Raw genomic sequence first — 25,867 nt, 5'->3', positions numbered from 1 at the left:
CCATGCCAAATATTGTATAAGCAACTGTTTAAACAAGCATTCATTGATTTTTTTTTTAAGTTAGATGTTTTAGAGCTGTAAAGGTGTGTTTCAGATGCAAGTCTTGTCAACACCAAATTGGTCTATGAGCTAGTGATCAGTTATCGATGACAGAGGCATTCTTGCTTGCCAAAAACAGTAATTGAGCAGCTTTGAGATGGGGATAACTTACAGAAGTGTGCAGTTCTTCCACAGCTTGGGAGCAGTTTCTGTGTTATCTACAGTCAAACCTCACTATAAACCTGAAGAAAAGAAGCTTAAATTTCCTGTAACAATTATTGTAAGCTGTGACTTTTAATTGATAAGGGAATCAACCACCTGTGTCTCTTAACAAGCAGTGGAAGCATCTGGAGAAAGAACTAATGCAGTGTGCTGACCACAGAAGAGTCATAAAGTGTGTCTTAATAACAGAACTTGGGGGAAAAAAATATAGTGAACTATCTTTCCAATCTTCCCCTCTGACCATAAACTTCCGACATGACAGAGTGAAAAAAGTTATAAGGGGATGAGAGTTTTAATCAGTACATATGAACAAGGAAAATGAATAGCCCCTTGGGCATTTTGGCCTGCTCTGCCATTCAGTAAGGTCATTTTAATCTCAACTCTATATTCCCCTGTACCTGCATTATTCTTTCCTCCCTTTGGTAATCTACAGTCTATCTGTCTTAAAAAAATTAAAATTCTGCATCCACTGCCTTTTGAAGGAGGCATTTAAAAGTCTCTCAGCCCTGTGTTTAGAGAAGCACTTTCCTTTATCTGTCTTAAATGGGCAACCTCATTCTTGCTCTCGGACATCCAGATCTCTCTGCCTCTCCGAGTTCTTCAACGTCTCACTATTAAGATTGTATATGGTTTCGATTTCTGCCAAAATGGACAATTTCATACCTTCCTATGTTGTACCTCATTTACCAGATCTTTGTCCTCTCATTTTATCTATATTTATTTCTTGGTAGGCTCTTAATGTCTACTTAAAATGTCACTTTCCTACCTATCTTTGTGTCATCAAATTCAGTTACCATACCTTCAGTCCCTTCATCCAAATCCAGTAAATAAATTAAGGGTTGAGGCACCAGCTCCTGTGGCGTACTACTCGTGACATTTTGTTAGCTTGAAAAAAAACCCTATTTATTCCAACTCTGGCTGGCTAACAGAAAACAATGTGTAAAATGACACAAATAGATGGAGGGACAGGTAGTGTTGAGAAAACGAGGCAGCAGAAGGACTTGGACAGGCTTGGAGAGTGAGCAAAGACGCAGCACGTGGAATACAACGTGAGAAGATGAGAAGTGGGAAGAATAGAGATGTGCATTCTAAACTGGTGAAGACTTCATTAATCTGAAGTGCACAGGGACTTGGGCATCTAGTTCAGGATTCTCTTAACATGTAGGTTGAACTGGGACTGGCAATTAGGTAGGCAAATGTAATGTTAGCATTCATTTTAACAGCTCTAGAATACAAGAGCAGAGATGTACTGCTAAGGTTATATAAGACTCTAGTCAGATCATAATTGGGATATTGTGAGCAGTTTTTCAGCCCTGTATCTAAGGAAGGATGCACTGGTGCTAGAAGGGGTCCAGAGCAGGTTTACAAGAATGATTGTAAGCATGAAGGGCTGGTCTTATGAGGAGCAATTGAGGACTCGGAGTCTATACTTGGAGTTTAAAAGGACGATGGGTCACCCAGTTGGAACTTACAACAGCCTGGACAGAGTGGACATGGCAAAACTGTTTCCATTAGTAGGAGAGAATAGGACCCGAGGGAATAGTCTCAGTGAAGGTATGATTCTTAGAACTGAGATGAGGAGGCATTTCTTCAGCCAGAGTGTGGTGAATCTGTGGAATTCATTGTCTCAGAAGGCCAATTCATTGAATTTATTTAAGATAGAGCTAAACAGGTTTTTGAATAGTGAGGGTATCGAGAGTTATGGGCAGATGGTAAGAGAATGGGCTTGAGAAGCATAGCAACCATCATAGAATGGTGGAACAGCCTCAATGGGCCTAATTCTGCTTCTATACCTAGAAGTCTAACCTCTCCACCATGATCTTTTATTTTCTGCAAAGCCTTTTGATTTGGCACCATATCAAATGCCTTCTGGAAATCTAAATGTAATATATTGGTTTTCCCTTTATCCACAGCACAAGTTAGAGCTTCAGAAATCCAATAAATTAGTTAAAAATGGCTTCCCTTTGACAATTCCATGTTGACTCTGGCTGACTGTCTTGAATTTATCCAAAGGCTCAGTTATAATATCTTTAATAATAGCTTCTAACATTTTTACCTGGCGGATATTAAGCTAACTGGCCTGTAGTTTACTTCCCTTTTTGCAAAGAAGTTACATTGGCTACTTTCTAACCTAAAGGAATTTTACCTGAAGCTGAGTTTTGGAAAATTTATACCTTCTGATCAACTATTTCACTAGTTCCTCCTTTGAAGACCAGAGGATGAAATTTATCAGGATCTGGGTCTTATCAACATGCAGTTCTGGTAATTTATTCCATATTAACTCCTGGAAATTGAAATTTTTCTTGTATTCCTCTCTCCCTTTCAATTCCATTTACAGCTATTTCTAGAATGCTATCTGTTCAATTTATCTGCTTTCTGTTTATCCTCCATTATTAAAACCATAGACTTAGTTTCTATAGAATCAAAGCTTACGTTGTTAATTCTTTTTAAAATATCTGAAGGAACCTATTCTTAAATTTTTGGCAAATTTTCTCTTGTACTCTTAACTTTTCCCTCATTTTTTTAAGTAGTTTTTTTTTGTATTTTGTCCAATCTTCTGATGTGTCAGCTATCTTTGTATAGTTATGTCTTTTTTAGTTTAATCCTATCTTTGGCTTTTTCAGTTAATCACGGAAGATGGGTCCATTCCTTAGTTTTTCTTATTTGTGGGAGTGTACCTATTCTATGCTTTGTGGGATATTCAGTTAAATGTTTGTCACTGCATCCCTATCAATCTGTCCTTTTAGCCTAAGTTGCCATTTCACGTTTGCTATTTTTGTTTATGTACCATTGTAATGGTCCATACCCCTCTCCGTTAAGCTATTAGTAAAGTTGAATCATATTATTGCTGCTGCTACCCAAGGAGTGCTTTCATTATGAGGTCAATACTTAGTCTTATTTCATTGGTCAAAATCAGGTATAGTGTAACCTGCTCTCTGGTTGCAACAATAACGTACTAGTTTAAGAAATTGTCCTGGTAATATACAATGAATTTCTTTGCTAGACTACTTTTATCCCCATTTTATTTTACCACTCCATGATAATTGCTCAACTGTTTTGACAATTATTATTAATTGTCCCATAATTTCTTCCTTGACGTCCAGTTCTACCACCTAATTACTGTTAGGTGGCTTGTACCCAACTCCCACAAGTGATGTCTTGCCTATTAGTTCCTTATCTCTGAGATGACTTCTGTGTTCTGTTCTTTTTGAATTTAGGTCATCCTTCTCCACTGTCTAATATCATATTTAATTAACAGAGCCTCTCCTTCATCCTTTCCTAACTTCGTATTATTCCTAAATGTCATGGACTTTTTAATATACCGGTTCCAATCTAGATTATCCTGCAATCACAACTTGGTAACAGTCCTTGGATCCCTCATTATTTTTCTTAATTTGTACAACTTAATTTGTTTTGAATGCTGTGTGCATTGAAATAGATTTTGTTTGTTTATTATTTTTGTAACATCTAGTCTTATCTGCTGAGTTGCTATTGGATTTGAATTCTTTGTCCCTTCCTGTCATTGTCTGTGAATTATTTCCCACATTAATTCCTTCTTCTGTTGCCAATTCCCCACTCTTTGATTCACTGCAACTTCACAAGTTTGGGCCATAGTAATATTATACGCTGAGGGGTTATAATCGGTTACCTGTAACTAGAATCTATGAATGCTGAGAGCATTTCCAAAATCATGTGCTTGATAATTTTGAAAACTGTTGGTGGTTTTAGTGATGAGTCAACCTCTAGCATTTTGTTGTATTCTACCTGTTCCAGATTTTTGAAGTACTTTTCCTGACAGCTTTCAAATTAGCCAAGTATTAATTTGTTAAAGGAAAATAATTTTTGACTAACCTGAATGGCGTCCCCCGAGGATTTGATTTTAGACAATTGATTGTTGTTTATAAATGACTGAATTGTTTAGGCAGTACAATTTCGATGTTTATGGATTGTATAAAACTTGATAATGACATAAATAATGAACAGATTTGAAATAGGGAGGCACAATTTAGTGTAGTTAAATGTGACTGATACCCCACCTTGGCAAGGAAGGAATAAGAGAGGAAATGCAAAGATACTTTCAGCAGCTAACATCATCTCTAGAGATTTCCCATTCACAGGTAAAGCATGCCTTTGGACCACTACCACCCCTCAACAACCTGAACCAACGGATTCGATCAGCTCCCCAATCATGAGCACGAAAAGTAAAAACAAACCAACATTGGTGAAGAGGAGGTCCGTATGCTTGTTGTCAGAGGCTTTCGCATGGATATCAACCCACGTGAGCTTTGCCTTCTCTTTTGATCATTGAAGGGATGTGAAGGTTCACTGATCAGGCTAACATCAAAACAGCCAGTTGGCTTTGTTACGTTTGACAGCAGAGCAGGAGCAGAAGCAGCAAAGGATGCTACGTTCACCTACTCTGCTACTGCAGCTGCCACACTTCATGCCTAGATGCGCTGGTATCTCTCATCTGAAGCATCTCCACAAGGATAGAAGTCTCATCAGTTTTATTAAGTATTTAACTGCCCTTATCCAAGAATTCAAATTTCTCACTGGATTGGTGTGCAAGGATAGACTGGATTTTTTTCTTCAAATTGGAGTCTACTGAAGGAGATTTTGGATAACTGGCTCATTTCCACACTCATTGGAGGGGATGGAGTGGTCACAAAGAACTGTGATTTAAAACTTTACTGGGGAACATTTTTTTTCCACATCCGAGGATCCTGGGAATCCTATCTACTGCATGGACTGGTAATTTTTGTTCTAATCATTGTATATTGTGTGTCAATAACTGAAGTACTGGCTGTAAGATTCTTATGAAGAAGCTGGTAGCGCCTATCTAGGTGGTTATCATAGAATGCTAAAAGGAGGGAATGTGATATTAGAGTTAATTTGCTCTGCTGACCTGCAGAAAATTAGATGTCTTGAGGCTAGGGTGGGATGCCTCTGACTTATAGGTAGATTGTAAGGAATTTACATAGCCGTCTTTTGCCATTCAGAGTCATTTATGTGACCATCTATTATTCAGAGAACTTACATTTCCATCATCATCCTATTCAAAATCAATAAGAATATTGCAGTTGGGATTGACTGCTCCCTATAGTTTAAAAAAAACGATTCACCACAGGTTTGGCTATTAAGGGATGATTTACATTATATTGTTTCTGAAAATGATGTGGTCACTGCATTGTCTTGAGTGGCATGTGACTGAGGGAGTGGCTGGGGATTGTCTTGTGGGCATTATTGAATGTGATGTAAAGATTTTGTATAAAGGAAGAACTGTCCCCTTTGTTTAGGAAGATCCCCTGACATAGTTTTGCAAGCATTGTAAAGTATGTTAAAGGGTTTCTCCAGAAAACTTGTAGAGTACTGTGCTTAATGAATTTTGCTTGTTCACAGGATTTGGTATCTGCAGTTCTCAAGGGTATAAGAATCTCGAAAAAAAGAACTTAGCCATTAAATGAATTGTTACTGTTATGCTTGTAATGTGACATGACCCCAATTTATTGGAATTTATTAACAAGAGTACTGCAGGATAAAATTAAATACTCTTGAATTATATATCTATTTTGGGCAATAATTGTGGAATTTGCTCAAATCTATTATGAGGAGGGTGTCAACAGTGGTGAATGTCATATCTTGATATAGTGACATGAAATTAAGTAAACTTCAGGTAAAATGCTATTGTTCCATTGAGTTTGTGCTGGAATTGTGCATTTTGTTTCATTGTTCTGTGTTTTGGTAATTTGGGATGCGAAAGAACCCAAGTTATGATAGTGATGTGGACAGTTGACTCTCATTAAAATACTTATTGAATGCTAACCCCATATTCGGTGTATTTATCCCATTGTGTTAAGTTGCTGCTCTTAATTTATTTAATATGCTAAAGTAGAGATTTGGTAATTACATTTTAAATTGCTGCCTGATTGCACTGGTTATGCCAGATTTTATTTTTGATGTACTAATGACTTTGAACAGAAATCCTAGGGGAAGAGAAATAATTTTAAAGTTGAAATGTGAACTTCTACAAATTAATATCATTTTTGGGGTTTGAATTTTAAAATAGAGGCAAGTGCATATTGGTTATTTTTGTGATATTCTGCTAATAAAAAATAGGGTCAGAAACCTCTTCTGGAACTGTAATTTATGTACAACAATTTGTCAGAGAATAGATGATTTCAGACCCTTTGAGTGTTAATGGAAGATATTTGTACTGCTGTTTTTATTTGTTAATCTGGATGTTTTGCAAAATTTAATTCTGTTTAGAAGATGGCAGGGCTGAGCTTAGTTTCTCCCCTAGGACTTTAAGGCAGTTCAGGGAGCATCTCAGCAGAATGCTCTGGTTTGTGAAACTTGCAAATGAAGAGAGTTTGATTAGAAATCTGCAATTAGGACTGGGAAAATTTTGCGCATTCAATTATGTGAAAACATTTGTCACCAGATTTAGAAAGGGCTCCTTGAATTGTCTCCACACAACACAAAACTGTTAGGTTTCTAATAAGTAGAAACCACAGGTATAATTTGTCTGTATTTGAGTTTTGATAATGGATAATGTTGAAAAATCAGTTGAAATTTTGCTTATTGTGTATTGTTATCAATTTTAATTTTAATATTTACCTTCAGTATTTTTTTCTCGTGTAATAAATTCCTCGTCTGTTGAAGAAAATCTGCAGCCTCTTGTGAATGTTCGAATTTTTTTTTAAAAAAAAGAACAAACTTGGTTGTATTTTGGAATCTGACTTGACCAGTAGTATGATCAACTGGGAGCTCATCCATAATTTAAATTTACTGAGTTTAAGATTTCCAGAATCTGTGGTATGTTGCTTTCATTTGTAATTTAAGATCATCATATTCATCCAAATTGGAAACATCACCTTATTATTCCAGTAAGGAAACTGCAATATCTGAGACCTCAGATCAATAATACTGTCATTAAAACATAATGGACCAACCAGCAAGTTCATCATTGATGTATGGCTGCAAAAGAGTTGTACAGCACAGAAACAAATACTTTGGTCAAACTTATGCATACTGACAAGATAGCCTACATCGATCTTACAGGGCTCATACCCCTGTAAACCTGTCAAGATGCCTTTTAAATATTGTAACTGTATCAGCCTCCTCCACTTCCTCTGGCAGCTCAATCTGATAACTGTACCACCCACTGTGTGAAAAGGTTGCATCTTAAGCCCCTTTTAAATCTTTCCCCTCTGTTTAAACATATGCCCTCTAGTTTTGGACTCCCCTCACCCCATGGAAAAGACCTTGACTATTTACCCTATGCATGCCCCTCATGATTTTATGAACCTTTGTTGGGTCACCCCTCAGCCTTTGACACTGTATGGAAATAGCCCCAGCCCCCATTCAGCGTCTCCCGATAGATTAAACCCTCCAACCCTCGCAATATCCTTGTAAATCTTTTCTGAACCCTTTCAAGTTTCACAACGTCCTTCTATAAAGCAGGGAGAACAGAATAGCATGCAGTAATCCAAAGTGGCCTAACCAATGTCCTGTACAGCTGCAATTCGACCTCCCAGCTGTTCAACTCAATGCACTGACCATTAAAGACAAGTGTACCACATGCTGCCTTCACTACACTGCCTGCCTGCACTCCCACTTTCAAGGACCTATGAACTTGTACCCTCAGCAAGGGGCCTGTCCATTTGGCAACACTCCCCAGAACCTTAACATTAAGTGTGTATGTCCTGCGCTGATTTGCCTTACCAGAGTGCATCATTTCACATCTACCTAAATGAAATGCCATCTGATCAAGATTCCATTGTACTCTGAGAAAGACCTCTTCACTGTTCACTACACCACCAATTTTGGTGTCAGTTGCAAATGTACTAACCGTACTACCAATGTTCTCATCCAAATTATTAGAGAAATGACAGAAAGCAGTGGACTCAACACCGATCCTTGCGGCACACTGATGCTGACAGGCCTACGATCTGAAAAGCAACCCTCCACCACCATCTTCTGTCTTGTACCTTCAAGCTAATTTTGTACCCAGAGGGCTAGCTGTCCCTCGATTCCACGTGATCTAACTTTGTTAACCAGTCTACCTTGCGGAATCTTGTAAAATGTCTTGCTGAAATCCATATAGACAGCATCCACTGCTCTGCTGTCATCAATCATCTTTGTTATTTCTTCAAAAACTCAATTAAGTTAGGCATGATTTCCCACGCACAAATCCATGTTGACTATCTCTAATCAGTCCATGTCTTTCCATATACTTATAAATCCTGTCCCTCAGAATCCCCTCCAACAACTTACCCACCATTGACAACAGGTTCACTGGTCTCTAATTCCCTAGCTTCTCCTTAGTACCTCCTTTTAAACAGTGGTACCATCTTAGCCAACTCCATTCTTCCAGCATCTCACCCGTGGCTATCAATGATGCAGAAATCTCAACAAGTGGTCCAGCAATCATTTTTCTAGCTTTTCTCAATGTTCTGGCACACCTGATCAAACTTACCCACGTTTGTGTTTTAAGACAACCAGCACCACCACTTCTGTAATATAGATGCTTTTCAAGATATTACTATTTATTTATCTAAGTTCTCTAGCTTCCATATCCTCCTTCACAATAAATACTGCTGTGAAATACTTGTTTAGTATCTCACCCATCTCCAGTGGTTCCACATATAGCTGGCCTTGTTGATCTTTAAGGGGCACTGTTCTCTTCTGTCTTTTGTCTCTTTTGTTCTTAATGTATTTGTCGAATCTCTTTGGATTCTCCTTAACCCTAATTGCCAAAGCTATCTCATGTCCCCGTTTTGCCCTCCTGATTTTCCCCTTGAGTATACTCTTACTCAATCCCAGCTGTCTACCTGTCATATGCCACCTTTTATTTTGACCAGAGATTGAATTCCTCCAGTTATCCAGCATTACGTAAACCCTATCAAGCCTTAGACTACTAGCAGGAACATTCAGTCTGAGTACTCTATCTCATTTTTGAAGGCCTGCTATTTTCCATCCATCCCTTTTCCTGTGAATGGCCTCTCCCAATCGACTTTTGAAAGTTCTTTCCTAATACCATCAAAATTGGCCTTACTCCAGTTTGGAACTTTAACTTTTAGATCAGTTCTAGCTAGATCAGACAATACATACTATAAAAATTATATCTTCATATGCTATTTTTTATATATAGTGACAAATGGAAAATCATGGCAACTGTTAATGATCACAAGCATGTTCTTGGAGTTTGTGTGATGTCATAACCCAGAGAAAGCAACTTGAGTGGACTTTAAAACTGAATCCCAAGGGACTTGCACCTAATTATCACAATGTTTTTAAATTCTTGTCAATTGGCTACATATTTCGTTAGCAATCCTGATTCTAACCATTTCTCTCAGTGGAGAATTCAGCTTTTTAGTGAAGACTGCACTGCTACCTTGGAGTACTGAAAATTATGATTTAAAATATTCACTTAACTTTTAAAGCTCTCTTTGTTACATATTATGTAATCAACTGATAAACCAATTGTATTTGGTTCTCGTAGCATGCCCCTGTTTTGAATGTCAAACTAAATAAAAACATGTAAGGGATTACTTTACAGAACTTATTGAATTAATGTGCATAAAGAACTGAAGTGGGTTGGTGGGTCGAAAGTTCAATACAGCATCATCGTCACATGAACTTTTGAGCAAGGCCTTTTTTAATGTGTGAAATTTCAATTGTCATACACATGTTTAGGGCATCCCAGACCAGCACTGCAATTTAAAATACAGTTTAATATATCAAACTAATTTTTATTTTGAATGGTCAAAACTCTGCAGAATTTTAAAGGAGAAATAGCAAGAAATATCATTTGTAGGACTCTACTCTGAGGAATCCCTACAGTGGTGCCCTGTGGCTGAGATGACTGACCTGCAACAGCTGTAGCCATCATTCTTTGTGCTAGGTACGACTCTGACCAGCCAAACCTTTCCCCCTTGATTTCACCTGACTCCTGTGCTAGGGTTTCTTAATGGCACCCTTGGTCAACTGCTACCTTGATGTCATGTGCATTTATTTTTGACTGCCTGGAGTTCAGTTTTTGTTTTGTCCATATTTGGGTCAAGGCTGTCAGGAGTTGTGCAAGTCTGACAGAACCCTAACTGAGCACAGTGAGGTTACGTTTAAGTAAGAACTGTGTGATAACATTGAATGACATCTTTCATCAGTTCACTGACTGCGAATAGATTTGTGGGATAGCTTAGATTTGTCCTACTTTTTGTGGGCAGATCTATCTGGGCAATTTTCCAGATTGCAGTGCATATGCCTGTAAGGTGCTAGAACAGTTTAAATAGGAACAAGGCTAGTTCTGAAGTTCATGTCTTTAGTATTATTGTTGGAATATTGTCACAGTTTTAGAGAACAGCTTTGATATTGTATAGCTGGAATCAAATTGGCTGAAAACAGGTATCTTGTGATGCTGGGGAACTCGGGAGAAAGCTGAAATGGATCATTCACTCTGAATTGAATATAAAAACCCAAAAGATTCATTAATGCCCTTATCCAATTTTACTCCAGATCACAGCCTGATTCTTAAATGCCTTCAGAAATAGCCTAGTAACTCCTTGTTTTTATTAAATAACTGCAAAAAACGTGAACAAAAATAAAAGTTGTTATTGACTTAGATGCATGATGTTATAAAAACACACTCTGCTCAGTCATCCTCACGAACATCTGTCTGGAAGTGAACCAAAATTGAGAGAGCTGTCCCAGTAGCTATTCAAGCAACAGCCTGGTTTAGTCATTTTCTCTCAATCATAACTTGCCAGACAGTATCCCAAACTTCCTCTTTGCCATCCCAGATATGGGAATGGCCCTGGGAGTTATCAACATTGATTCCAGATCTCCTGAAGTCTTGTGATGTCAGGTTAAACATGGGCAAGGAACCTTTGATAATCACCACCTACTGCTCACCTCAGCTCTGCCATGTTGTAAATCATTTGGAGGAACTACTGAAGATAGCAAGAGAACAGTGCACTCTAGGTGGTGCACTTCAATATCCATCATCGATACTGATTCAGCGGTACAGTAAGACTTCTGACCCAACTGGGTGAGTTCTGAAAGACTGAACTGCCAGACCTGGCCTGGGTCTGATAGTGACAAAACCAACAATGGAGAATAAACCTACTTTACCTCATCTTAGTCTATTTACCTTTTGCTAATGCATCTGTCCACATCAGTAATGGTAGAAGTGACCATTCACAGTCTGTGTATGGTCATCAGGTTCACACTAAGAATCCCTTCCATTGTGTTGAGTGTCACTTCATTTGCGTTAAATATTAAATTCAGGACAGATCATGCAGCTATAAACTGGATGTCCATGAGGTGCTGTGGGCCATCAGCAGAAGAATATTTGTAAGACCATAACCCCACATGATCTGGCGAGGGATTGAGGAATATGGACCTTGTGCAGCCAGATGGGATTAGTTTAGAAAGGCATTGTGGCAGCACAGACATGGTGGGCTGAACGGCCTGTTCCTACCCTGTACTATTCTATGTTTTATATTCATAAGATACAGCAGCAGAATGAGGCCATTCATCCCATTGAGTCTCCGCCACCATTTGATCATGAATATGTTTCTAGATCCCATTCTCCTGTCGTCTTTCCATAACCCTTATTCCTTACTAATCGAGACCCTATCTATCTATCTTAAATTCAACCATAATAATCTGTAACCTTCTGACCTGGTGTTTCCCTTGCCTTACCACACTTATCAAACTAGGAGATCAAATCTATTTCAGTAAACAGTAAGGGAAAAGTATTCAAGGGACAGCATCAGTTGCGCCTAACAATGAGGTGCCAATTTAATAAAGTTGTTGCACGTTGAACTGGAGGCAATATACAGAGCAAAGAGATCCCACGCTAATGGAACAGATCAAAGCTCTGCACTCCTGCAGAGGATTGGACAATAATAGTGGCAGGGGTTAGAAATCATGCAGAACCAATTGTACCAATGTTCAGCCATCTAGATCCAGTCCAAAACAGCAAGGCAAATCCTATCTAGCCAATCTATGCATCAACCAAAAGATAGAAAATCATTGTGTTGTGAAAGGCATTTACCAACAAAAATCTGCTTGCTGATGCTCAGTTAGCATTTTAACAGTATGTCTCAACTGCAGACTTTATTGCAGCCTTGGTTTTAAACATGGGCAAAAAAACATAAAAGGATTCAGAAAAGATTTACAAGAATGTTGCCAGGGTTGGAGGATTTGAGCTATAGGGAGAGATTGAATGAATAGGCTCGGGCTGTTTTCTCTGGAGCATCAGAGGCTTAGGGGTGACCTTTATAGAGGTTTATAAAATCATGAGGGGCATGGGTAGGGTAAATAGACAAAGTCTTTTCCCTGGGGTGGGGGAATCCGGAACTAGAGGGCATAGGTGAGAGGGGAAAGATATAAAAGAGACCTAAGGGGCAATTTTTTCACGCAGAGAGTGGTAAGTGTATGGAATGAGCTGCCAGAGGAAGTGGTGGAGGCTGGTACAATTGCAACATTTAAGAGGCATTTGGATGGATATGTGAATAGGAAGGGTTTGGAGGGATATGGGCCGGGTGCTGGCAGGTGGGACTGGATTGGATTGGGATATCTGGTCGGAATGGACAAGTTGGACCGAAGGGTCCGTTTCCATGCTGTACATCTCTATGACTAATAAAGTTACAGAAGTGACGTGAATTGCAAGTGACTGCCCTTGATATTACAACAACATTTGACTGAATTTGGCACCAAGGATCCCAAGGAAAATCGATCTTAATGGGAATCGATGAACTCTCTCTATTGGTTTGAGTCACGTCTAGCATAAAGCAAAATGATCAGGGTTGCGAGAGGCCTATTAACTGAGCCTCAGAAAATCAGCTGAATAACCACTGTAGCTAGAAGGAAAGTTCAGGGGCTGGGAATTCTGCAGTGAATAATTCACCAAATCTAGCCCAAAGCCAATCTACATTAAGTGAAATGTAAAAGTTGAGGTGAGATGTTCAAAGTTGGCAAAGCTACCAGAAGATAAACAACCAACTAAATCTTTGGTGATTTAGACCTCCCGGTATCACTGCTTGGTTTGGACTGTACAATTCATAGAAGGTATAGCCGGGGGAGGCTTCATTTCAGGAAAGACTTCTTGCTTCTGTTTTTGTATACTGCATGCACTAACAGGTCCCATTAAATGTACAGACAAGGAAAGTTTGCATTCTACAAACAACAGTCTACATCCTTCAATCGCACAAAAGCCGATTCATGTTAAAGAAACACATTATAGCAGAACTGACTGTACCTAGTCCCAAATACCAACAAAAAGAAAACAGCAATAAAGCATTGTAGCATTCAGCATATAATTAATGTATCAGATCAACATATGCAATATGAAAATTGCATCTGAAAATTTGAAATGAAAATCCTCGGCCCTCACGGCCATGAATTCCTCTTCCTAACATCCCAGTGATGCAAACATGCCTGCAGAAGCCTGTTTGGTCATGCCCAACCCAGAAGACACCCTATGACCCCCATCACCAAAAGCCTAACAGGGATTTTAAAGATTTTAAAGAAAATTTTAAAGATACTAAGCTTTATGCTCATTTACAGAATATAACACTTTTTTTTGTTAAAATAGTCGTTTTGGTGTATCGGTCGAATTTTTGAGTTTACTAAAGCTAGCCAATTACAGTATTTTCCAGTGTATTATTTCATCATTAAGGATTGTTTTAAACTTGCCTAGTTGCAATTGCTGTTCAGGATGGCCGTTTAAAGGGATGAGACTCTGATATCATCTGGAATTCAAGAGGAGCATCTCTGGTACTTGGGTTCACATGTTTTCTTATATTAATGCTATTTTGTGCTGCTAATTTGTAAAGAATTGTTGATTTTGGACACTTTGTTTCTGTTCAGGCCCCTTCCAAATTATATTTTTTTGAAAGGTGGATGCGTAGAATGAGAATTAAGGTGTTGATTTAAAAATTGCTTGTGTTGACTTGCTGAGAGTCTCAAATTGTGGTCAGAGGTGCTGTTAGGTGAGGTGTAGCAGATTGATGGCATTGGACAGCATCTATTGTGAGTATCGCTTTTGAATTGATGTATTCCAGGTCTCCCTGATAGGCTTTTGGTGATGGGGGTCATAGGGTGTCTTCTGGGTTGGGCAAGGCCAAACAGGCTTCTGCAGGCATGTTTGCATCACTGGGATGTTAGGAAGAGGAATTCATGGCCCTGAGGGCCGAGGATTTTCATTTCAAATTTTCAGATGCAATTTTCATATTGCATATGTTGATCTGATACATTAATTATATGCTGAATGCTACAATGCTTTATTGCTGTTTTCTTTTGTTGGTATTTGGGACTAGGTACAGTCAGTTCTGCTATAATGTGTGTTTCTTTAACGTGAATCGGCTTTTGTGCGATTGAAGGGTGTAGACTGTTGTTTATAGAATGCAAACTTTCCTGGTCTGTATTGGCTATAATACAATGCTGGCCCCATTAGTTTAAATGGCATGGCTGTTGTGTGATTTTCTTATAATGTGAGATCAGACGAGACCGGAACTATTGCGTTATATCAAAACTGACTAGCTTTCAAGCGTTAAAATTGGGAATAAGTTGTGATGCACTGATTTAAAGAAAAGTCAGTAAGGAGAATGAACTCCTCCAAGATTTAGGTCTGTATCGATAACAAAGGCATGAATGAGAAGATGAAAGATGAGCAAAACAATTGAGCAGACAATACTACTGAAGTATTAATAGGTGGTGGAACAACTATGGTTTTGGAAGTTCATCTGAAGTATGGATATTGTATTAACATTGTAAATGTCTGGTTCAGCTTCAGGCAGCGACCATGAAGAAAGATGGATTTGATGGTTAGGCAACAAAATTTGTGGTGGGTGCTAAAGAGATGACTGGGGCAGGGGCCCTTATCAGCAGCTTTCTGGAAATATATCCATTGACTTCCCTTTTATTAGTTTTGTTGCTGACATCCTCAAAAGAAACTCCTACGGTTGTCAAATATAACTTTCCATTTGCAATCTGAAGAAGGATCACAGAACTCAAAATATTAACTATGCTTTCTCTCTACTGATGCAACCAGATCTGCTGAGTTTCTGCAGCAATTTCTGTTTTTGTTTGTTTCAAATGGCTATCATCTGCCATTCACATTTATTCACATTTGCAAATCCATGCATACTAAGGCCCAATCAGATCAATTTTCTTTTAATCCAAGTGACCATTTATCATGTTCTTTATGATAGCTTTTTATGTTTTTCCTGCTATTAATGTAAGGCTGATATAGGTGTGTAGTTCTCCTCTTTATAGTTCCCAAATCTATGGAATTTTAGAAATTGAATAGCCATGCATTGACTATTTCTGTAGTTACCTTGTTCAGTACTCTGGATGTGGACCATCAGGTTCTGGTGACTTATCAATTTTCAAAGTCCTATTAATTTCTCTAGCATCATTTCCTTACTAATACTTTCCTTGAAGTCCTTATTCTCCCAAGTCATTTGAATCTCTTATTCTGAGAGATTTCTTGCATCTTCCTTGATAGAAACAGACATAAAGCAATCATTCAGCTTCTCTGCCATTTCTCTATTCCTTGTTATAAATTCTCCTGACACTACTTTTAATGGAATTGCTTCTTAGTCAAATATTTCCTTTTTGTATAGAAGCTGTAATAGTCAGTTTGTGTTTTTTTTTTTGCAAACTGCATTTTTATTCAACTCCTTTCCTTATCAGTTTCTTGCTCCTTAATTATAGTACATTGATTGTTATTTCAGGTCACCTTATAAACCTTTCCTTTCTTTGTCAGCCACAGTTGGCTAACCTTTTTGAGTTCTTGCGTAGCAATATAGTGTTGCTATGAGCCATGTAAAAGTTCTTTCAAGACTATCCATCGTCCATGTAGAGGCATGTCTTTGAATGTATTTTCCCAATCCAGCCCAGCCTTTTTGAGCCTCATACTTTCACAGTTTCCCTTTTTTCAAATATTGCTTCAGATTGAACCAGGTCACATTCAAACGTGATGTAAAATTACAAAATGGTTATTAATTTGCCCTTTCTCATTATATAAGACTGTTTCAATCCCTATGACCTTCCAGGAATTTGTCGTCCTCAGTGTTGTTGTCAGTTGGTTTACCTCGTATGTGTGTAGATTGAAGTCATCCATGATTACTCCATTGCACAAGCTATGAGTATGTTTCATCTCCTGACTTGTACAATGCCTGACCCTACCATTGCTAATTGGTGGCCTACAAAGAATCCAACCAATGACTGCTGCCCATTGGCATTATTGCCTTTCCATTCCCCCCTCTCCTGTGACAGCTGATACACCCTTTGTGCATGGACTTTGTTCTGGCTGTATTGGTTTCCAAATAGGAATATCAGTTGAAAAGCAGAACAGACTTGGAACAAAAACATAAGTTGCTGGTCCAGCGGCATCTGAGGAGAGAGAAACAAGGTGATTTTTGAGTCTAGTGACCCTTCTATGGAACTCGAGGACTGGAAGGTGCTACCCGTCCTTTTTTTAGACTGTACAGTCTCCCATTCCTCCCTCTGCCTGCATGCTTTTAATATGTGATGTGACTATCTCCTAATACATGCTGTCTGCGTAGTTCTTTGTCTCATGATGCAGACCAGTAATTCCAGCCCCTGCTTAACTTCTGAAATCTGGAATTCAAGAATATGTAGCTGGTGACACTTCCTGCACTTGTGTCTGGAACATGTAGTATGTCCATGACTTCAGTCAATTTGTTGCTGCTAACTTGCCATTCGGTAAGTCTGAAAATGACTTGTTATTCTGAGAATAAATAATACTTAATGATAAAACTTTACTGTAAAAATTGGAATGAGTGTGGTGACAGGTTGAAGGAGGGTGTGACAGCACCTGAAATAAAATTGTTAATATTATTTATCTTGAGAGCTAGGAATTGAAGTTCTGTGATCAGCTGTTTGGTGGGAGCAGGGTCAGAATGATGAAGTTGTTGTTTTTTGTAATCCTGTTCAAGAGCATGTTTTAATTGATGATTGAGTTAATTTTGCATTGGGAGGAAGCAGTCTAATGAGTGTGTTGCAAAGTAGTTTTTTAATTGAAACAGCATAACTAAGCTTTCTCAAATTTTCTTTACTATTAAGTTTTTTTTTGCTATTTCTGATATAAATGAAACCTGTATCTTAAGTATTTTTAATCTTGTTGGGTATAAATGTTCAGCTATTCTGGTTGGTGATCTAAAGAGAGGGGGCAGAGAGATATAAGCTTTTTATTTGTTTCAAATGGAATTTGAGGGTTTAATATTTTGCAATATGTCATTTATTTGGTGAGATGTGATTTGGTGACAAGCACCTTATTAAAACGTCCAATAAACCTGGAACAAAACAGCTGCTAGACACCTATTCTACTACTCCTACCCCATTTGAAATCCAGTATTCAAGCTTGAATGGTCTGTGTCTGTGGTATGTACTGATCCTGTAGTAAATACTTTGATCCTCCCAAGAATGCTGAGATGTTCTTGCACATCAGTGGCAAATGTTATCAACTGCCTTTTGCTATTTAATTAATGTTGCAAGTTCAGAAACATCTTAAGTCTTGTACAGAAAGATCTATTTCAGAAATTTTTTGAAAATTATTAGTGACTCTTTTATCAATAATTATTAATAATTCTGTTGAATATAGAGATTAATAAGCAATTAGAGCTGGATGTAAAAATACCTGATCTCAGTTAGCTGCATTAACACTAAAACTGTTATTTAACAGGATTGATCGTGTTTTCAGGAAATTGGGAAAAATGAACATGGTGAAAAGGATCATGGGCCGTCCACGGCAGGAAGAATGTAGTCCTCAGGATAATGCACTTGGCCTTATGCACTTACGCCGCCTCTTCATGGAACTGTGTCATTCACCAAGGCACATGACCCAGAAGGAACAGGAGGAAAAGCTGTACATGATGCTGCCAGTTTTCAACCGGGTGAGTGCAGGCATTCAGCTAGCGCTGGGATTGTGAAAGCTGGTCACAAAAGAAAACCTTAAACTTTACATAACGAAAAAAATTGGTCTTCAAAAATTAAAACTGAGACAGAAATGAAATAAAGATGAATAACAGTGAAATTTTATATTGTTGCTTGTTTGTTCATCAATGTAATTAGTTCCTTTAACTTTTTGATTCTCTTAGGCATGCCTATGTACCATTTAATATAGTTTGTGGTCTCTAAGTAATGTTCACTGTGTGCTGAGGTTTGCGTTGCTTTTAGGGTCATTTACTTTTCCAAGAAAGGATTAGTTTGGCTGACATTGCTGTTGAAAGTACTTTTTGAATGTTGGCAGGACAACCTCACAAATGGATTGTATTGTAAATTTGAGTTGTGTGTCAGTGCTCTCTTATATTTTTTCACTTTTCTTTCTTCTGAATGTTAAAAAATAATAGACTTCTTACAACAATGTTTTTGAATTTTCAAAGCCTTTACGTATATTGCATGGTTTCATAGATTTCCTCTTAACTCTGAAATACTGCTCATACCAAGCAGTTTAACTTTGGTACAAGGAAAGCTTTGGAAACCGTAATCCAGAGCAAAATTAGCTATGGACAAGTGTAACATTTTTTGGAAAATACTGCATAGATTTGTTGAAAGCAAATCATATTTGCCAATTAATTGAGATCTTTGAAATAATAGAAGGTTGATAAGGATAATGCAGTTGATATGATGCATGAAAGAGGGCTACACAAGACGTAACAAAGTTACGATCCATAATTTGAAAGGAAAATGATAGCACGGATGCAAAGTTGGCTGAGTGACAAACAGAATAATTGTGAATAATTGTATTTTGGACTGGAAGAAGTTTCTTAAGGTCCTAACACCCTGGTCTGTTGCCTTGATGTGGATGGCCAAGGTGTGACTTCAAAATTTGCAAATGACCCAAAACTTGGAGATATTGATTTGATTAAAAATTGGACCTCCAGATACAAATAGGGAAATTAGAATTTTTTAAAGTTGCTCTGTTGTAATGTGATTTGTGGTATTAATATCTTATTTATTATAGAGTTTGGATTTTTAACTAGCGGCATATGGCTTTGCTCTGTGTCTCTGAAGGGTTTTAATATTAAGTTGTAAATATTTTTGTAGCCATGGTGATATCTTTTAAAACATGGTATAAGAGAGAAGCTTCCTGGTGAGTAATGGGGTTTTATTTGCATTGAGAGAGGTTTTTGAGTAATCGAAATAAACCAATCTTGGGCATTAGGCCCTGGTTACAAGATTCCATTTTGTTTTTTAGCTTGGGAAACACCTAAAGCTTATAAAAAACCTTTTTGGGTTGTTTGACTGAAGCTGCATGTGAGATACATTTGTTCCAGATGGGTGATAATTTAAAAACCGGTTTGCTCAATGTAAGGAGTTTAGTTTGTAAGTTCCAGATTTAGGTTTAGGATGAGAGGGGAAAGATATAGAAGAGACCTAAGAGGCAACTTCTTCACGCAGAGCGAGGTGCATATATGGAATGAGCTGCCAGAGAAAGTGGTAGAGGCTCGTATAATTGCCACATCTAAAAGGCATCCAGATGGGTATATGAATAGGATGGGTTTGGAGGGATATGGGCTAGATGCTGTCAGGCAGGACTAGATTGGGTTGAGATATGGACGAGTTGGACCAAAGGGTCTGTTTCCGTGCTGTACACCTGACTCTATGACTATTTGGTTAAAAACAATGAAGGGATTAGTTCTAGCTGTGAAAGTCTGTGCTCAGTTACATGAAAGTTTAAGGAAAAGGCGGTCAGGTTCTTTTAAACTGGAAAATTTAATCCACAGCTAAATCAAACCTTGTGAATGTGACAGAGGATGGAATTTTCTGTAAATACTGTGGCATTAATAATATTGTTTTGAAATCTTTAAACTTGTATTATATGTAAATAGTTAGGTTTATTCTAATTTTTTTTTGGTTTTATTATTGAAATCAAATCACCAACATTCTGTGATTGTGGGTCAGTAAAGACTACCTCGTTTAAAACCAAGTAATCAAAATGATCTACAAAACCAGATTTCAGCTTGGGATCTGACTTATCTAATAATACCACCAGAATTAAACCCCTACTGCGTAGAAACAGACCTTTTGGCCCAACAAGTCCACACCCATTCCCTTACATTTGCCCCTAACTCATACCCCTAACCTACGCATCCCTGGACAGCGTGGGCCAATTCGCCTAACCTGCACATCTTTGGATTGAGAGAGGAAACCGGAGCAGCCGGAGGAAACCTGCGCAGACACGGGGAGAATGTGCAAACTCCACACAGACAGTTGCCCAAGGTTGGAATCGAACCCGGGTGCCTGGAGCTGAGATAGCAGTGACAACCACTGACCCATTGTGCTGTCAGCTCAGATTATAAAATTGTTTATTCAGGAATGGAAATGAACAGATACTGCAGGGCTCAATGTAATACCTTTTAGTATCTAGTGTTCACAGAGATTCAGTGGTGAAGTATACCCATTGCACATTGCAATTATACTTCAGCTCCTCTTCCTGCATGGAATGTTCACAGTGCAAAACATCAGTTCCTCAATTATTGGATGCTGTACATGTCCTATACTTCATGGTTTGTGTTTGTAATCGTACCCTCTCTCTAGATATTTTTAGATTGATCCATACCACTTGAGCTTACTTAAGTTAATTGTCAGTTTCCTTCCAACCGTGACCAAGGTAGAATGCACTGTCTTAGAGTTCAGTTGAGACCCAGGTTCCAGAGCCATCAAAAATAATGCTTCTGTCCCTTGAGCATCTAAGATTTAATTGGAAAAATAACCGTTTACAATTGCAACATTGCTGTTAGCAGAGATAGAAGACTTACTTGGAACTAAAAAAGAATATTGATGAAGGACATTTCTATGATCAACTAGTTTGTTTTTCCAGTCAATTCTGTAATAATGATTAGAAATTTAACAGCAAAGAGTTGAAGGGAAGTTTCTGGGTAGTTCAAAGCTTGAAGCACAATTCCTGTGTCTTAATGTGAGGGTTAGGTAAACACTTAAATATTTAATTGGCTGTAAATAACAGCCTCTTTTAATTGCTGTATTTTAGCATATTTAATTACAGTACTGGCATGGTAGGTAGCATTTATGCACCACAAAAATAGTACTGTATATGCCCTTTAAATCTTAACTATGTAAATAATTAGCTCTCCCCAAAATAGAGGAAATGTGCCCTTATTGAACTATGTTTTAAAAATTTAGCTACATGGTGCAGTGCTTTTCAGAGTGTGTTTATTTTTTTGTGTATGTTATCAAGATGTGCACATTTGGAAACCTTCAGATAAAAGAAAGCCTAGCTGGTTTTAGTGTGACTGTGTTTTGAATTGAGAGTCACTTCCTGAACGCTTAACTCTATTCACACTAAACTGCTGATCACCCCACTTTCCCTGCTGGTCCCCATGTTAATAGGCTGTTGTTACTGGCTTTCTCTGTCTTCACATACTGTTCCCTCCATCAGATGGTCACAAATGTGAATGCTAGCTGCTGACTGCACAATTGTCAGTCCCTCAGAAATGACAGTTCATGCCCACTTGCAGAAAGGTATAGACAAAATCTAGGCTTGGGCTGAGAACTAGCAAGGTATATTCAAGCAACACAAGTGTCATGCAATGTCAGCATCTCCAACAGCAATGAGTTTAACTATCTCTCCTGATATTCAATGGAATTACCATTATAGAATTCCCCACTATCCACTCCTTGGGAGCTACAAGTGAACAGAAACTAAACTGAACCTGCTGTTTAAATACTATGGCTGCAAGGTAAGGCTTGAGGCAAGGAATTCTGTGGTAAGCAACTCCTCTCCTGGTTGGATACATTGTGCTTTTTGCAGACAGGGCGTGTCTGTGGAATTTTCAATATGGTTAGGCAGCGTTATAGCTACGATAGATCAACCTTATTGTTATGTAGCTAACGCTAGAGCATGTGTTCAGTACTTTCACTGGAATGTTGACAAGGCCCCATGGATGATGTATCTAGTACCTTCAGCCATTCTTTGTTATCACATGGAGTGAACTGAAGTGGCTGAAATTGAGATTTTTGATACCTCGGGAGCAAGATGAAATGGATCATCCTATCAGCACTTTTGGTTCAAGATGATTGCAAATGCTTCAGCTTTCTTCATTGCTAATGTGTTGATCTTCCCCCACTGCCACCCGTTGTAGAAAGGGATATTTGTGACACTCAGTCATTCAATTAATTGTCCACCTCCATTCACAATGGGGTTTGACGGGACTAAAGGACTTAGGTTTGATCTATTGGTTATGGAATCGCTTAGCTCTGTCTCTCACGTGTCACTTCAGCTATTTCACATACAAGTGTGTTGTAATTTCAATAGGTCAATATCTCATTGTTAGGTATGCCTGGTGTTGCTCCTAGTATGACCACCTCCATTCTTCATGGAGTAAAGTTAGATCCTCCAGCATGGTGGTAATAGAACAGTGGCAGAAATGTTGGTCTGTAAGGTTACAGATCATGGCTGCATGCAACTCTGCTATTGATACCCTACAGCGTCTCAAGGATGCCCAGTTTTGACTTGGATTTGTTTGAAATCCAATCCCATTTAGCAGGGTTTGTGTCACATAACATCTGGAGGATATCCTCAATGTAGAGATGGGCCTTTGCCTCCACAAGGACTGTGCAGTAGTCACTCCAACTAGCACCATCACGGTTCAGTGCATTATAAAGATTGGACAAGGACAAGAGTGCTTTGCTTTATTGTTTTTTTTAACCACCTGCTGTAGCTTCAATCCAGCAGCTACAACGTTTAGAACTCAGTCAGCTTCGTCAGTTTTGGTGCGACTGAGTTAATCTTGGTGATGGGTCTCTTCTGTGCCCTTTCCACCCTCAGTTAATATTGAACGTGGAGGAGTACTAGTTCATTAGCTGAGGGGAGGGTGGTTGTTGATGATTTAATTGTCAAGGGGCTTTGTTGGTAGTATTTTACTTCCCATTTTGAGACTTAATGGGTGTATGTATTACGTTCTGAGGAGTCCCAAGACCACTCCTTCCAACTGTATGCCATTTTGTTGGCATCTCTGGGTCTGTCCTGGAAGGATAGATGGAATAGGACATACCCAGGAAAGTGGTGATGCCATCTGGGACATTGTCTGAAGGGACTGTCAGACTGTAGCTTTATTGTGGGACAGCTCTCCTGTTTTTAGATCAAGCTCCCAGATATTAGTAAGGACAATTTTGAAAAGTGGACTTGGCTGGCTTGCTGCTGTTGTTTCTGGTGCAGAGACTGACGTGTGGTTCGTCTGGTTTCATTCCTTTCTTTAGACATAATACCGGGTTGATACCACTGAGTACCTTGCTAAGCCATTTCAGAGGTGTCAGTGTTGTCGGACTGGTATCATCTTAAGCTAGACCAGATGAGAAAGGCATTTTCCTTCCTTAAAAGACCTTAGCCAGATTGTTGATGGTTGCAACAAAAAAACCCACTGATTTCATGATCAATATTACATGAACTTTTAGATATTTTTAGTTAACCTGTTCAGAGAGCAAGTGAGGCTTGAACCTAGGCCTTCTGGCTCCACAAGAGCCCATGACCAGCTTTTAATTTAATGAATTTATATTCGGTCTGGTGTTATAGAAGAATTTGTACCCATGTCCCCCCAGAACTATAGTCTAGGCCTCTGCATTGCTAATCCATGCACATTGCTCCTGTGCTCCCAAGCTGAATTAAATGCTGGAGTTCCTTTGGTGATTTCAGAGGAATATGTTGTTCTCAGCCATAATGATAAGCAGGAAGAAAGGAAAAAATGTTTCCACCACTCTATATCTAATAACTCCCCCCATGTGAAATGGCACTGAAACATTTACATCTAATTACATGTCATAAAAAGTGACTGGATACCTGATTCCTTTGTCGGAAAAAACTTGAGACTCCCTTGTCTGTAACCACTTTCACTTCTGAGCAGCAAGAGGTCTTATTAAACTTTTTAAAATGAAAATCATGTGATTTAATGTTCAGCTTATCCAGAGGGAAGAAACCATGTACAGTAGCCTATTTGACACAATAACATGCTGTGAGATATTTGTAAAAAAGCAACAGAACTTTTGGAGGGTGAATTTATACTATAGGTTTAAACATGATGAAACACTAACTTACTTTCTTGAATAGGAGATTGTCGATTTCAAGCAAAATGCTTTAAACCTATGCTGATTGATTTGAAGGATGATTTATTTTTCCCCATTCTACTGTAAAAATCTCTGAATTGTTATCATAAACAGTTAAGTATGTCAGTGAAATTTGTTTAAGAAGTTGCAAATTCAATTCATAGCTATTCCATGTTACAAAAAAAATTAACCTTAAAGTAGCATGCCTAAAACCAAAGAGGCTTGTTTAAAAGCATAGTCACAGGAAGGATAGTATTTTTAGAGCCAAAAATGAAATCCCCTTGCAAAAGCAGATAAACTAAATTAGTGTTTTTTTTTGGTTTTTTTTTAAATAATGAATTCTGTCATTGCCACATACTGGAGTATGATGTAGGGACTATGGGATAAAGAGGGTTAAACTTAAAAGGTAGTTAGTGCATAAAGTAGAAAAACTACCTAATCTAGTTAAGATGTGGTCAGAAGTCACACGACACTCAGTTATAGTCCAACAGGTTTTTTATTTGAAATCACAAGCTTTCGGAGCGCTGACTTAACCTGACAAAGGAGGAGCACTCTGAAAGATTTCAAATTTCAAATAAACCTGTTGGACTATAACCTGGTGTTGTCTGACTTCTGACCTTGTCCGCCCCAGTCCAACACCGGTACCTCCACATCACAGTTAGGATGCATTCTAGGTTGTGGTATGTTTGGATATGGAAATAATGCCAGAGGGCTATGAAGTTTCAAATGTTAAACTCCTGTTCTGAAAATGAACAGGGGTATATGGCTGATAGGCCGTTCAGTTTCCTATTGTGGATAAAACTATTCCTGCGATTAGAGGTAAACTATCCAACTGTCAGACCAGATCTAAGCTTTGCAATCCTGCTATATCCAATTGTGAATGGTGGTGGATAATTAAACAACTTAGTGTAGGAGAATGTTGCACGAATATCTGCTTCCCACTGTTGGAAGAAACCAATAGATCAGTGCTGGAAAAGATAAGGATGAAACATTCATGGCAATCTCAGATGATCCATCTCTGCCTCCTGCTGTGGTCTCCAGTGTCAGGGATTCTAATTTTTGGCCAATTTGATTCATTCCATGTGATATCAAGAAACGGTTGGAGATACTGGATACTGCAAAGGCTATGGGCCTTGACAACATTTTGGCAACAGTACTGAAGACTTGTGCTCTAGAATTTGCTGCTCCCCTAGCCAAACCTCTTCTGGGTCAGTGGTCACATGACACCAGGTTATCGTCCAACAGGTTTATTTGAAATCATAAGCCTTTGGAATGCTGAACCTTCAGGTGAAGCGAAGAGAAACACATAGTGCAGACCGTGTATGCAGAGAGATCAGAAGATTGTACAAATGGTGTGAGTGGAGTGTCCAAAGGCAAAATAGTCTCTACAGGTGATCACAAGTGTCACATCGTGTGCGTAAAGTGTCAACAGCTGAATAGCAAGTGAGGGGATGATATATGATTCGATTAATTGAAGCAGTGAGATAACTAGAAAAAATTTAAAAATAAG

General features: G+C 38.5%; 1 protein-coding gene across 9 annotated transcripts in view; it reads left to right on the top strand.

Annotated features, from left to right (window-relative positions):
* The window catches only part of wdfy3 (WD repeat and FYVE domain containing 3), a 406,146-nt gene that overhangs the window by 60,823 nt on the left and 319,456 nt on the right, over positions 1 to 25,867 (top strand). For 8 of the 9 annotated variants that reach the window (XM_072594809.1, XM_072594597.1, XM_072594579.1 and 5 more), the window contains exon 2: positions 17,981 to 18,191. In XM_072594809.1, the coding sequence (XP_072450910.1) occupies positions 18,012 to 18,191 (180 nt within the window). In that variant the 5' untranslated portion in view covers positions 17,981 to 18,011. The remainder of the gene's footprint in view (positions 1 to 17,980; positions 18,192 to 25,867) is intronic. The other variant, XM_072594588.1, reaches the window with a different exon arrangement.

Source organism: Chiloscyllium punctatum, chromosome 1, assembly GCF_047496795.1.
Source record: "Chiloscyllium punctatum isolate Juve2018m chromosome 1, sChiPun1.3, whole genome shotgun sequence".
In the NCBI taxonomy this organism is placed as follows: Eukaryota; Metazoa; Chordata; class Chondrichthyes; order Orectolobiformes; family Hemiscylliidae; genus Chiloscyllium; species Chiloscyllium punctatum.
This window is presented reverse-complemented; position numbering and strand designations above follow the sequence as displayed.